The sequence below is a fragment of the Choloepus didactylus genome, chromosome 15 (genome assembly GCF_015220235.1).
Source record: "Choloepus didactylus isolate mChoDid1 chromosome 15, mChoDid1.pri, whole genome shotgun sequence".
Taxonomy (NCBI): Eukaryota; Metazoa; Chordata; class Mammalia; order Pilosa; family Megalonychidae; genus Choloepus; species Choloepus didactylus.
In genome coordinates this window covers 30,350,685-30,365,497 of record NC_051321.1, presented here as the reverse complement: position 1 = coordinate 30,365,497, position 14,813 = coordinate 30,350,685, and the positions used below count along the sequence as shown (strand labels likewise).

Below are 14,813 nucleotides of genomic sequence, written 5' to 3'. Positions count from 1 at the left end.
ATCCCCACATACTAAAAAATGAATTTAATCCACACCTCACACAATATACAAAAATTAATACAAATGGATCACAGATCTAAGTATAATATCTAAAATTACTAAACTTCTAGAAGAAAACACAGGAGAAATATCTTAGTAAACTTTGAGTTAGTCAAATATTTCTTATGAACAAAACTAAAAGCTTGAGCCATTAAAGAAAAAATTTGACATATTAGATTTCATCAAAATTTAAAACTTCTGCTCTTCAAAAACACTAGAATACTGGAAGTTGAAAGCTAGGGTACAAGGAGATGAGAGGCTGAACGGAAATGAGAGGGTGAAAGTCTATCCCTCTGCACTGGGACAGGTAGGAATGAGACAAGGCAGCAGCTAGGAGGAGCAAGGGGCAAAAGGAGAGTGTTTTTTCTTGTTTTTAAAATGGGAGACACTTGTACAGTACAGTGTATATTCTGAAGGGACAGAGGAAAGGAGATAATAAACGGAGCTAGGTTCTGAAGGGATTCAGACCACAGCCCTGTCTTGGAGAGGGATGTTAGCTTTGAACAGGAGACTCTGCTGATCCTAAGGGGCATTACTATGACAGACCTTTGAACTCTATCCACAGAACTTCACCAAGTCAGTCTATCTAATGCTTAACTATATTTACTACTAGCAACAATAAAATTAAAGATGATGCTTCTTTATCATCTGGACCAAAAAAATAGATCCAACAAGTAGGTAAACATTTCATTTGTCACCTGTTTACAGTGTCAAGATTAACAGTTTTTTTCAGTAAGGTACAGCAACAACTAAAATTATATAAAGTTCAAAATTTCATTCCTTTCAGAGTGATAGTGTTAGACGAATTTTTTGTTTCAATGCAAATATCCAGCCTGCAAAGTTGTACCTGAAGAGTAAAAACTGAAATGAATTCTAAAACATTCAAAACATTACAGTTTTACACTTTAAAAATATTTCAGTCAAAACCTACAGTTCCCTTCACCACAACCATCACCCTTCCCTCTCAAAGAAGGGAAACCAGCTGCCTCAACAACTCCAGGCAATTGCTGAAACAGGAAGCAAATAGTAACTGAAACCGTAGGGTAGACAGTTAGCAATCTACAGTGAATACTCTTTCCCTTGAGAAGTTCACCAATAAAATGTCGACAATCCATGTAGTAAGACCACTATTTGTAAACCACAATCAAATGAAGTATTTGTCCCACCAATACTTAGCCATAATACAATGTTAAGACAGCTCCAAAAATTATGATCCACTAAAATAATATCCTTCATGCCCAAATTGATGAAAGTAGTAAATAGTACTCAGGACTTATTTTCATGACAATCTACATTAAAACAAAAATGCTGCAAGATTTACATCTTGGCAAAGGCCTTTTTACAACAAGATAAGAATGTTAAAATACTACTAACTGTAGCATATAGTTTGCAATAGGTATATATTTCTTTTCCTATATGCCCCTCTACTATTAACTTCTAGTTATATATATATATATATAACTATATATATATATACATATATATATGATTTTTTTTATTGAGATTGTTCACATACCATACAACTATCCAAAGATCCAAAGTATACAATCAATTGCCCATGGTACCATCATATAGCTGTGCATCCAACAACACAATTATTTTTTTTTCAATTTTTAGAACATTTTCATTACTCCAGAAAAGAAATAAAGACAAAAAAAGGGAATTCAAATCCTCCCATACCCCTAACCACCCCCCCCCTCTATTATTGATTCATAGTTTTGGTATAGTACATTTGTTACTGTTGATGAAAGAATGTTAAAATACTACTAACTGTAGTATATAGTTTGCAATAGGTATATATTTCTTTTCCTTTATGCCCCTCTATTATTAACTTCTAGTTATAATGTCAAACATTTATTCTAGTTCATGAGAGAGATTTCTAATATTTGTACAGTTAATCATAGACATTGTCCACCACAAGATTCACTGTTTTATACATTTCCATCTTTTAACCTCCAACTTTCCTTCTGGTGACATACATGACTGAGCTTACCCTTTCCACCACCTTAACACACCTTTCAGCACTGTTAGTTATTCTCATTACATGCCACCATCACCTCTGTCCATTTCCAAACATTTAAGTTCACCCTAGTTGAACATTCTACTCATAATAAGCAACCACTTCCCGTTCTTTAGCCTCATTCTATATCCTGGTAACCCACATATCATGTCTATGAGTTTACATATTATAATCAGTTCATATCAGTGAGACCCAGCAATATTTGTCCTTATGTGCCTGTCTTATATCACTCAGTCTAGTGCCCTCAAGGTTTCTTCATCAACCCACTTCTTTCAAGACGGTTTTGTTCACACACCATACAGTCCACCCTAAGTAAACAATCGTTGGTTCCCTGTATTGTCACATATTTACGTATTCAGCACCATCACCACTATCTATACAAGGACATCTCCATTTCTTCCACAAAGGAGGAGGAAGAGTCAAAGAAGGCAGAGAGGAAAAAGAAAAGAGAAAGAGAGGGAAAAAAAAAAACAAAACATGACAGCTAGAAGGCAACAAAAGGAAAGACAGCATTAACCTAAAGTAGAATAGAGTCAGACAATATCACCAACTCCAGGAGTCTCATACCCTTCCCTTATCCCACCGCCCCACCCCCCGCCATATGCATTTAGCTTTGATTTATTGCCTTTGTTATACTGAAGGAAGCATAATACAACATTTCTGTTAATTATACTCTCTACTTTGCATTGATTGTATATTCCCCCCAATCCCACTCTATTTTTAACACCTTGCAATGTTGATATTCATTGGTTCTACCTCATGCAAAAACATATTTTTACCTTTTAGTACAATCATTGAGCACCCTAGGTTTCCCTGAATTATACAGTCCCAGTCTTTATATTTCCTTTCCTTCTGGTGTCCCACATGGTCCTAACCTTCCTCTTTCAACCATGCTCATAGTCATCTTTGCTCAGTGCACTTACATTGCTGTGCTACTATCTCCCAAAACTGTTTTCCAAACCTCTCACTCCTGTCTTTTCCTTTCCGTCTGCAATGCTTCCTTTAGTGTTTCCTGTAGAGCAGGTATCTTGTTCACAAACTGTCATTGTCTGTTTGTATGAGAATATTTTAAGCTCTCCCTCATATGTGAAGGATGGTTTTGCCAAATATAGGATTTTTGGTTGGTGGTTTTTCTCTTTCCGTATCTTAAATATATCACCCCACTTCCTTCTTGCCTCTATGGTTTCTACTGAGAAATACACACATAGCCTTATCAAGCTTTCTTTGTATGTGATGGATTGCTGTTCTCTTGCTGCTTTCAGGATTCTCTCTTTATCTTTGATGTTTGATAATCTGATTATTAAGTGTCTTGGCGTAGGCCTATTCAGATCTATTCTGTTTGGGGTATGCTGTACTTCTTGGATCCATAATTTTATATCTTTCGTAAGAGATGGGAAATTTTCATTGATTATTTCCTCTATTATTGCTTCTGCCCCTTTTCCCTTCTCTCTGGGACACCAATGACATGTACATTCCCGATTTTCATTTCGTCCTTAAGTTCCCAGAGACGTTGCTCACGTTTTTCCATTCTTTTCTCTATCTGTTTTTGTGTGTAGGCTTTCAGGTGCCTTATTCTTCAGTTCCTGAGTGTTTTCTTCTGCCTCTTGAGATGTGGTGTTTTATGTTTCCATTGTGACTTTCATCTCTTGTGTTGTGCCTTTCATTTCCATAGATTCTGCCAGTTGGTTTTTTGAACTTTGAATTTCTACCTTATGTATGTCCAGTGTTTTCGCTATACAGTTATCTCTTTTGCCATACCTTCCCTAAACTTTCTGAATTGATTTATTATTAGTTGTTTAAATTCCTGTATCTCAGTTGAAGTGTAAGTTTGTTCCTTTGAATGGGCCACAACTTCATTTTTCTTAGTGTAGGTTGCAGCTGTCTGTTGTCTAGGCATGGTTTCCTTCATTACCTCAATCAGGTTTTCCCAGACCAAAACGGGCTCTGGTCCCAGAAGGAAGAAATATTCAGTATCCAGTTTCCCTGACCCTGTGAGGCCTCAGGTCACTGTGTATTTCTGCCCAGCAGGTGGTGTCTGTCAGCCTGTAACTCCAGACTGGTGTAAGGAGGTGTGGCCCATGGCTGTTTTCCCCCAGGCTCTGGGGTCTGGTTCTGAATGGAAGGTGAGTAGTAGAGTTGGGCCCCACCTCTTTCCTTTTAGGGAAGACAGACCCCCTAGGGAGAGATCATTAGCATTTCAATGGTCTCTCTCTGCCTGTGCTATCTCCACCCTTGTCTGGGTCTGAGCGCTGGGAAATGAAAATGGGTGAGGTTTTCTCCACTGAGCCAAAACAGGGACAGAAAGCCCCCTTCAGGCCCAGTCCACGGCCACCCTCTGGCTCTCCAAGGTCAGTCATCACACAAAGCCTCTGTTTGCTTGTTGGGGATTTGTAGCTTGTATCAAGCAGTCCACGTTTGTTAATTAAAACCCCAGTTGGAGCTCAGCTGAGCTGTATTCACTTGCTCAGAGAGAGCTGCTCTCTAGCACCACGAGGCTTTGCAGCTCAGGCCATGGCTGGGGGGAGGGAGGGGCGGGGCTCCTGGTTTGGAGCTGCAGTTTTTACTTACAGATTTTATGCTGTGATCTCAGGCATTCCTCCCAATTCAGGGTGGTGTATGACGAGTGGACAGTCACGTCTGTCCCCCTGCAGTTATTCCAGATTATTTACTAGTGTTCCAGGGAGACTAACTAGCTTCCACTCCTGTCTATGCTGCCATCTTGATTCTATGTCATTTTAAATGTCTTCTTCAGATCAAAGAGGACTTTAACACAATAGTAGCACAGGTCTATCAGACAAAGTGTTCAATACCAACGACAGTAAGAATCAAAAAGTAATTTTTCAGTAGAACAAAGTATGTCAATATATATAATAGGGTAATGAAACCACTAAGTAAATGTGAACATATCAACTACTTCATTGATTTATTCTTTGATACCTGAAATATAAAATTTGGAATTTATAATTTTTATAATCAACCATTCTCCTTCTAAGTTCACTGCTCTGAAACTCCAAAGGATAATTTTGAATTTTCTTTAAATTTTCCCAGTAGCCTGAAATTTTAGTCTTCATAAATAAAACTTTAATTGTATACTACATACATTAAAATTGTTTGCTATATGGGAGAAGTGAAATATACTGAGAAAGCCATTTGTATGCCTGGTACTGCACTGAGTAGCCACTTTTATACAGAACCCTCGACAACCCTTATCCTTCATAGATGAGCAAGCAAAACCAAGAAAGTATAGTTGTTAGCCAATTGGTTTTTTATCATTGTGTTGAGGTCAAGGGTCCCCTCTGAATTATACACTCTGTAACACAATCACAAACCAACTCACCTGCAAATACATTTCCTTGAAAACAAGGGAAGTAATTTGAAAGTTGGATAATTTGTCTAATAATGCTGCTGAAAAACCAACTGCCTGTATGTGCAGTTAATAGTGTCACCGATAACTCAAAGACCAGCACTTTGAAATAAACTACAGCTTTTCATAAACTTTGCTCCTTCTAATCATAAAAGTAATACACAGGAGCTTGGTGCCACCGCTGACTCCGGTGCCACCGCCGACTCCAGCTCCGCCGCCGCCTCGCGACGACTACCGCCGCCCCCTGCCCTGCAGCCGCTGCCATCGCCACCGCCTGTTTCGTCGCCGCCTCGGGACCGGCTGTATGATTAGGCCACAATCTTCAATGAGTAAACATATTCCTCAGTTCTGTGGTGTTCTTGGTCACACATTTATGGAGTTTCTGAAGGGCAGTGGAGATTACTGCCAGGCACAGCACGACCTCTATGCAGACAAGTGAACTGTAGAAACTTGTTACTACTCCACCAAGAAACCCCCATAAGAGTGGTTAACCTGGACACAGAAGTGTTGAATTGAAATCCGCAGAGCATTTTACAAGAGTTCTGACCTGGATGGGGTAGACCTCAGTGCACTTCTTTTATATTGCCTCAGTATTACTGGATTGAAGAATCGCTGCTTCTTGTTAGGAGGTTCATTTCATTTCCCATTACTTCCAGCTTCATACTCAAAGCACTGAGAATTTCAAGTGGGGTATATTGAAGTAGACTTCGGTTTCTTTACATCGTTTCTGTATTCAATTTTTTAAATTCTTTCATAACCCTTTTGAGTGTTTTTTAACTAAATTAACATGGCTCGAATGAACCGCCCAGCGCCTGTGGAAGTCACATACAAGAACATGAGATTTCTTATTACACACAATCCAACCAATACAACCTTAAGCAAATTTATAGAGGAACTTAAGAAGTATGGAGTTACCACAGTAGTAAGAGTATGTGAAGCAACTTATGACACTGCTCTTGTGGAGAAAGAAGGCATCCATGTTCTTGACTGGCCTTTTGATGATGGTGCACCACCATCCAACCAGATTGTTGATGATTGGTTAAGTCTTGTAAAAATTAAGTTTCGTGAAGAACCTGGTTGCTGCATTGCTGTTCATTGTGTTGCAGGTCTTGGGAGAGCTCCAGTGCTTGTTGCCCTAGCACTGATTGAAGGTGGAATGAAATACGAAGATGCAGTACAGTTCATAAGACAAAAGCGGCGTGGAGCTTTTAACAGCAAGCAACTTTTGTATTTGGAGAAGTACCGTCCTAAAATGCGGCTGCGCTTTAAAGACTCCAATGGTCACAGAAACAACTGTTGCATTCAATAAAACTGGGGTGCCTGATACTATTGCCTTGGAAGTGGAACTTGAGAGAGGAAGGATCTAATTTGTCATACATATTAGCCAACGTGTTGGTGAATAAGTTTAATGAAGCTTCCATAGGAATATTGAAAAGCAGTTTTACCATGCTATGAGTTTGTCAGAATTGCAGCCTCTATGTTTGGGTTACAGTCAACCTATTTGGACACTTAGCAAAAGATCCTTGCTGGTCAGCTTTTAAAATGGGCTTATCATTCGTAACAATTGACCTTTCCTGAAATCATGTAGTATTGAGTTATAAGTCTTCCTTCAATCTTTTCCCATGCCAAAATCTTATCAATACGTAAAAAATTTAAAGAGATTAGGTGCCAAAATACCCAGCACAATACTTGTATTATATTTTTAGTATCATACAGAACTCTAAGTTCCAGGAACTATGAACATTCTAGACTTTATGTGGTTTATTCCTTCAGTCATTTCAAACATTGAAACTAGGGCCTGTGTAGTTATTTGCCTGTTCACTTTGTTTACATCTCCCACATTCGTACCAGTATGCATCAGGTTTGCTCAGCCATGGAATTTTGTTGGATTTTAATGTCATGTCTATAAATCTCATTTTGTGACATTAGAGAAAACCTCCATTTTGAAAATCTACATTGTACAGAAGCACATGTCTTTAATGTCTCCAGACAAAAAAGCCTTACAGTTAATTTAATGTTTGCACTTTGGGGTGCAACTTAACCAGGAGGGCCTGACAAATGAATGGGAGGGGGGCTGTTAAATATTTTAGTAAAATGTTGCTTTTGTCTTGTGCAGAACATGTAGAATATGCTCTTTAATTTAGTAAATATTTTTTTAAAAGGCAGAGATGCTTTGTTAGGGTAGCTACAATAATTCTTAATCAAAATTTCTGAAATTCTTATAATTTTTTTCCCATATCTATTGGAAGTTGTTTACCAACCATTATTTTTGTTCAAAGTGTGATTTTTTTTTTCCTTCTCTTCCCAACCTCTATTGCAAAAAAAGAAAGTAGGTTTCTGCTAATGATTCAGCAGACATCTAATATTTTCTATGCCTTTTGAGCTGTGTAACTTAATATTTGGATACTTGATAATTTGTTTTATTATGTAATTGATAAAATGGTGATGTGTATTAATGTTAGTTCAACCATGTATTTATACTGTCTGGGAATGTGCGGTTATAGTTCTGTGGGAGAAATAATTTGTCAGTGTTCACCAGCTTGTAAAAACCTAGTGCGAGAGCTTAAACATCTAAATAAATAATGAACTGCATTTAAAAAAAAAAAAAAAAAAAAAAAGTAATACACAGAAGGAAACAATGATATAAAATATTTTAAGATTTAGGAATGTTAATTTTTCCAGAAAAGGAAGACTCCTTAAAACTGTGTTATCACTCCCCTTTGTCTAGTTTATGGATGGATGAGTAGAAAAATGGGGGAAGGAAACAAACAAACAAACAAACAAAGGCACCCAGTGTTCTTTTTTACTTTAATTGCTCTTTTTCACTTTAATTATTATTCTTGTTATTTTTGTGTGTGTGGTAACGAAGGTGTCAGGGATTGATTTTGGTGATGAATGCACAACTATGTAATGGTAGTATGAACAATCGAATGTACAATTTGTTTCGTATGACTGCATGGTATGTGAATATATCTCAATAAAATGAATATTAAAAAAATAAATAAAATAAATACTTATTGAGCAAAAAAAAAAAAAACTGTTAAAATTGTGTTGTATTTTTCATTACCTCCCATCTTTTAAATAGCTCATGATAAGCAAACTTTTTAATTTTATTATTAATATTCATTTTTATTCATGTATTCGTCCTTCATACAGAGTTCTTTGTATCATTTGCCAAGTTGTACTATGCATTCCTGTCAAAACCAACCCTCATAGTATGCACACCAGAGTGCTGCAGATGGCAAACAAATTGCAACTGACAAAATTGCACTTAACCACACATTACTCACTATTCACTTACCCTGCTTTATTTTTCTTTATTGAGCTTAACCTTTGCAGACATAATATATTTGATAGGTGTACTGTCAGTCCCTATCTAAAATGTAAACTCCATGAAGGTGGGACTTTCGTTTGCTGCTATATCCCCAGCATCTTGAACAGTGGACTTGATACTCCATATTCAAATATTTGTTAAATGAAAGAACTAAACCTCTACACTTGGAGCTCTTCATTTTTCAGAAGTTAATTTTTGTGTAAACCTGAAAATGCAAGAAATATTGCACAAGTTCCTTTTAATGCTCTAATTGAATTTTTATGAAACCCTACTCTTGGTCCAGAAACATAAGGTTCTTGAGTTAACGTAATAATATTTTGCTAACATTTCAACAACAAGACTTAGAACAGAAGGTTCCTTGTTCTCTAATGGAAAATAACTGAGCTGAGACCAGATTTTGTCAAGTGAGAAATGAAGTACCTGTTGCCTTGCCAACTTGTTTTTCCTTTTTAAGCATCAACGTGCTCCTATGTCTTATCTGAAATCGCAACAGGAAAATACAAATTTATCTCATCTGTTTCTAAAGTCATCAAAATATACAAAAAAGGCATGACTTGAATGTTCCTCTGAACATTCTGCTACTGCTTCTGGAATTCTATTACCTCTGCCAGGCAACAGAAAGCTATGGATTTGTTTTATATCAGCATAATAGCTGATATAGATGCCTTCTAAATGCCTTGAATAATACCATACCTTCAACTTCAACATGGTTATTAACAAAAGAAACAAGAGAGCATGTAAAGAAAACATTTTAAATGATTAGGCTTGAGGATATTATGCTATCTATTTCTTCAAAGCATTGCTGTAAGTGACTAACGACTTTCAAAAGCTTAAAGGTACAAAGCTGAGCATTTTTTATTCAGTCAATATATAATACCTTGCACCTTCAGTAATGATTCCTGTATATATATATTTTTAAAAGCAGATTAAAAATTCGGATTAATTTCAAAAATAATTTACTTTCTTACTAATGAGCATTCCTGCTCACCATTCAACTTTGCTTTAGCTGTTACATTTACTCTTACAAAATAATAAAGAGCTAAAATCAGAAAGCCAGAAATAATCACCACAGTATTTCCACTTTTTTGTATATAAATTCACATTTAAGATTTAGCCCACTTTTTTGGGAAAAAAAATCAGATATGCATGGATGCATGAGTTCAACATCTTAATAAATGCTAACACAGTAATAGCTAGTATTTGAGTACTCACTTTTTCATATATTAATTCTAAGCACTATACTTATTTTAACTAATTGACTTCTCATACTAATCCTATGAATTAGGTAATATTACCCATATTATACAAAAAAGAAAACTGGACAGAGAAGTTAAATAATTTGACCAAGGTCATAGATTATATTTGTAGTTAAAGTGCAGATTTCTGGAACCACACTAACTGGGTTCAAAACCTGGCCACACCAACTAGCTCTCTGACTGAGCAAGTTGTATAACCAGTTTCTTCCACTCTATAATGGGCAGAGTTGTAACAAATATTCAATGAGTTGGGTAAGTATAAGGTGCTAAGAATAGTGGCTGGCATGGAAATGCTTAATAAATTATTATTCATAATGCTAGAGCCCACCATCTTTCATACTTGAAAGTTTTGCATAATGTAGTACTTAATGTTGGAGGAACATTATAATAGGTTTCCACTTTCTTCAGAATCAAAACTTCACCGAGTGGAAATGCAAATCAAAGCCATAATGAAGAACCCAAGATGGCGGCTAGGAGAGACAGGGCAAAAAAACATCTCTGTGAAAAATACTAGATAAAAGCCAGAAAGTGACCCAGAACACCAGTTCCAGCTGGACAAGGTCTGCTAAATCCACAGGGCCCGTGAACTTGGTGAAATTGGGAATCTGCATTCTGAAACGAGTGAGTAAGCTGCTGAATATCCAGCAGCCACGCTGCGGTGTGGGGAAACCGAGGGTTGGCATTTGGAGGTGGACTATATATATTTACAGCCTCCCCCTCCCCAGCCCCGAGGATCTGGGGGAAGGTGCGGATGTGTTGGACATCCTCACCTGGACTGGTGTTGATGTTGTCACAAACATTGGGACTGGCGGTTTGATGTGCTGAGCCCTCAAGCATGGGACTTGCCCTTATGAAGCTCATTACCACAAAGGAGAGTCTAAACTTGCATGTAATAGTGCCTAAGAGTCTCCCCATGAGTACCTCTTTGTTGCTCAGATGTGGCCCTCTCTCTCTCTGAGCCATCTCGACAGGTGAACTCGCTGCCCTCCCCCCTACATGGGACCCGACTCCCAGGGGTGTAAATCTCCCTGGCAACGCAGAGTATGACTCCCGGGGATGAATGTGGACCCGGCATCGTGGGACTGAGAGTATCTTCTTGACCAAAAGGGGGATGCAAAATGAGACGAAATAGTTTCAGTGGCTGAGAGATTCCAAATGGAGTCGAGAGGTCACTCTGGTGGACATTCTTATGCACTATATAGATAACACCTCTTAGGCTTTAATGTATTGGAATAGCTAGAAGTAAATACCTGAAACTACCAAACTCCAACACAGCAGTCTAAACTCCTGAAGACAATTATATAATAATGTAGATTACAAGGGGTGACAGTATGATTGTGAAGACCTTGTGGATCACACCCCCTTTATCTAGTGTATGGATGAGTGGAGGAATGGGGATAAAAACTAAAGGACAAATGGGGTGGGATGGGGGGATGATTTGGGTGTTCTTTTTTCACTTTTATTTTTTATTCTTGTTCTGGTTCTTTCTGATGTAAGGAAAATGTTCAGAGATAGATTGTGGTGATGAAAGCATAACTATGTTATCATACTGTGGACAGTGGATTGTATATCATGGATGATTGTATGGTGTGTGAATGTATTTCAATAAAACTGAATTTAATTAAAAAAAAAAAAAAAACAAAACCCAAAAGCGGCTGCAGATATGGCAGTGAGAACTGCACAGTAAACCACGGCAGGAACGGGCTGTGCAAACACCTCAATATCTGGTGTAGAAGATAGTCTTTCGTGCACCCGCTGCGAACTGTCTTGGAGCAAGGCAGGCAAAGGTTAGCCAAAAGGGGAAAGTAACCACGCCCCTTGCAGCCATCTTCCCGGCACGCCGGGAACGCTCCTGCCCGGTGCTGGAGCCACAGCCCAGAGCTGCACCAAAAAACCCAGTGTGACAGGAAGCGTTTCCAACACGCGCACATGCCACAATATCAGGCGTGGACAATAGCCTTTTGCGCACCCACAGCTAATTGTCCCAGAGCTGGGAAGGTGGACCTGTGTGAAAAGGGGGAAATTAACACACCCCATACAGCGATCCTTACAGCAGGCTGGGGACGCACCTACACGGCCCGGTGGCCCAGAACGTCCCTTGAGGGATGGCGCACACTTGTGACGTAGCACAACCTTCCCTCAGCAGAGGCCCTAGAAGAGCATGGCTTGGAAGAGGGACCCACTTGGAAATCCCAGGGACCACAGGCCAGTACCAAAGACTTGTGGGTCAGCGGCAGAGAAAATCTGTGGCAAGACTGAAATGAAAGTTTAGACTCTTGCAACAGCCTTAAATCTCCAGGAACACCTGGGAGGTTTGATTATTAAAGCTGCCCTGCCTCCCTAACCATCAAGATACATGCCCCACATTCAGGGCAGACAGCACCAACAACACACCCAAACTTAGTGCACCAGTTGAACCCCACAAGAATCATCCCCACACACCACAAAGACAAAGTTGGGGAGAACTGACTTGAGGGGAATAGGTGACTTGTGTACACCATCTGCTGGTTAGTTAAAGTGTACACCACCAAGCTGTAGATCAGACAAATTAGAGATTTGCCCTTGAATAACCTATATATCCTAAAAGAACCCTATCAAGTAAAGCAAATGGCAAGAAGCCAAAAACAACAGAAAATTTTAAAGCATATGATAAAACCAGACAATATGGATAACACAAACCCAAACACCCAAGTCAAAAGATCAGAGGAGACAAAATAGTTGGAGCAATTAATCAAAGAACTGAAGACAAACAATGAGAGTATTGCACAGGATATAAAGGACATGAAGAAGAGCAGGGCACAGGATATAAAGGACATGAGGAAGACCCTAGAGGAGCATAAAGAAAAAATTGCAAGAGTAAATAAAAAAAATAGATGATCTTATGGAAATAAAAGAAACTGTTGACCCCAAATTAAAAAGATTCTGAATAATCATAGTACAAGACTAGAGGAAGCTGAACAATGAATCAGCGACCTCAAGAACCACAGAATGGAAAATGAAAGAACAAAAGAAAGAATGGGGAAAAAATTCGAAAAAATTGAAATGGACCTCAGGGATATGATATTTTATCTATTAAAACGTCCAAACTGAAGACTTATTGGTGTCCCAGAACAGGAAGAGAAGGATAAAGGTCTAGAAAGTGTATTCAAAGAAATCGTTGGGGAAAACTTCCCAAACCTTCTACACAATATAAATACACAAAGCATAAATACCCAGCAAACTCCAAACAGAATAAATCCAAATAAACCCACTCCGAGACATATTCTGATCAGACTCTCAAATACTGAAGAGAAGGAGCAAGTTCTGAAAGCAGCAAGAGAAAAGCAATTCACCACATACAAAGGAAACAACATAAGACTAAGTAGTGACTACTCAGCAGCCACCCTGGAGGTGAGAAGGCAGTGGCATGACATATTTAAAATTCTGAGAGAGAAAAATTTCCAACCAAGAATACTTTATCCAGCAAAGCTCTCCTTCAAATTTAGAGGGAGAGCTTAAATTTTTCACAGACAAACAAATGCTGAGAGACTTTGCTAATAAAAGACCTGCCCTACTTGAGATACTAAAGGGAGCCCTACCGACAGAAAAACAAAGAAAGGAGAGAGAGATATGAAGAAAGGTTCAGTACTAAAGAGATTCAATATTGGTTCATTAAAGGACATTAAGAGAGAGAGGGAAAAAATATATCTGACAAACATAAACCAAAGGATAATATGGCTCATTCAAGGAATGCCTTCACAGTAATAACACTGAATGTAAAGGGATTAAACTCCCCAATTAAAAGATATAGATCAGCAGAATGGATTAAAAAATATGAACCATCAATATGTTGCATACAAGAGACTCATCTTAGACACAGCAACACAAAGAAACTGAAAGTGAAAGGATGGAAAAAATATTTCATGCAAGCTACAGACAAAAGAAAGCAGGAGTAGCAATATTAATCTCAGATAAAATAGACTTTAAATGCAAGGATGTTACAAGAGAGAAAGAGGGCCACTACATACTAATAAAAGGGACAATTCAACAAGAAATAACAATCATAAATGTTTATGCACCCAATCGTGGTGCCACAAAATACATGAGACAAATACTGGCAAAACTAAAGGATGCAATGGATGTTTGCACAATAATTGTAGGAGACTTCAACACATCACTGTCTCCTATAGATAGATCAACCAGACAGAAGACCAATAAGGAAATTGAAAACCTAAACAATCTGATAAATGAATTTGATTTTACAGACATATATAGAACATCACATCCCAAATCATCAGGATACACATTCTTCTCTAGTGATCATGGAACTTTCTCTAGAATAGATCATATGCTGGGACATAAAACAAACCTCAATAAATTTCAAAAAAATTGAAATTATTCAAAGCACATTCTCTGACCACAACGGAATACAATTTGAAGTCAATAACCATCAGAGACTTAGAAAATTCACAAACACCTGGAGGTTAAACAACACACTCCTAAAATAAATGGTTTATAATGTAGAATGTAGGGGAACTAGCTATAGAGAGCAATTAATGAAGGGGGAACAATAACCCAATAAGAACAGATAAGCCATCATGGGTAAATTTAACATTCTGGGAATGCCCAGGAATGACTCTGGTTTGTTAATTTCTGATGGCTATGACAGGAACAAGCTCATAGAAACGTTGCTATATTAGGTTATTTTCTTGGGGTAGAGTAGGAGCGTGTTGGAAGTAAAGCAGTTATTTTAGGTTAGTTGTCTTTTTCTTACTCCCTTGTTATGGTTGGTTTGAAATGTTTTTTTTATTGTATATCTTT

General features: G+C 38.0%; 1 protein-coding gene across 1 annotated transcript; it reads left to right on the top strand.

The window, feature by feature from the left end:
- The first annotated feature begins 5,594 nt into the window (after window positions 1-5,594).
- LOC119510690 (protein tyrosine phosphatase type IVA 1) lies at window positions 5,595-7,132 on the top strand. Its single transcript, XM_037805086.1, has one exon. It carries the CDS (start codon window positions 6,211-6,213, stop codon window positions 6,730-6,732), a length of 522 nt encoding a protein of 173 aa, XP_037661014.1. The 5' UTR covers window positions 5,595-6,210; the 3' UTR covers window positions 6,733-7,132.
- Window positions 7,133-14,813: the final 7,681 nt, after the last annotated feature.

Bases quoted from the DNA above. Each gene is read 5' to 3' on its own strand.
- LOC119510690 (XM_037805086.1), top strand. From the start codon at position 6,211: ATGGCTCGAATGAACCGCCCAGCGCCTGTGGAAGTCACATACAAGAAC.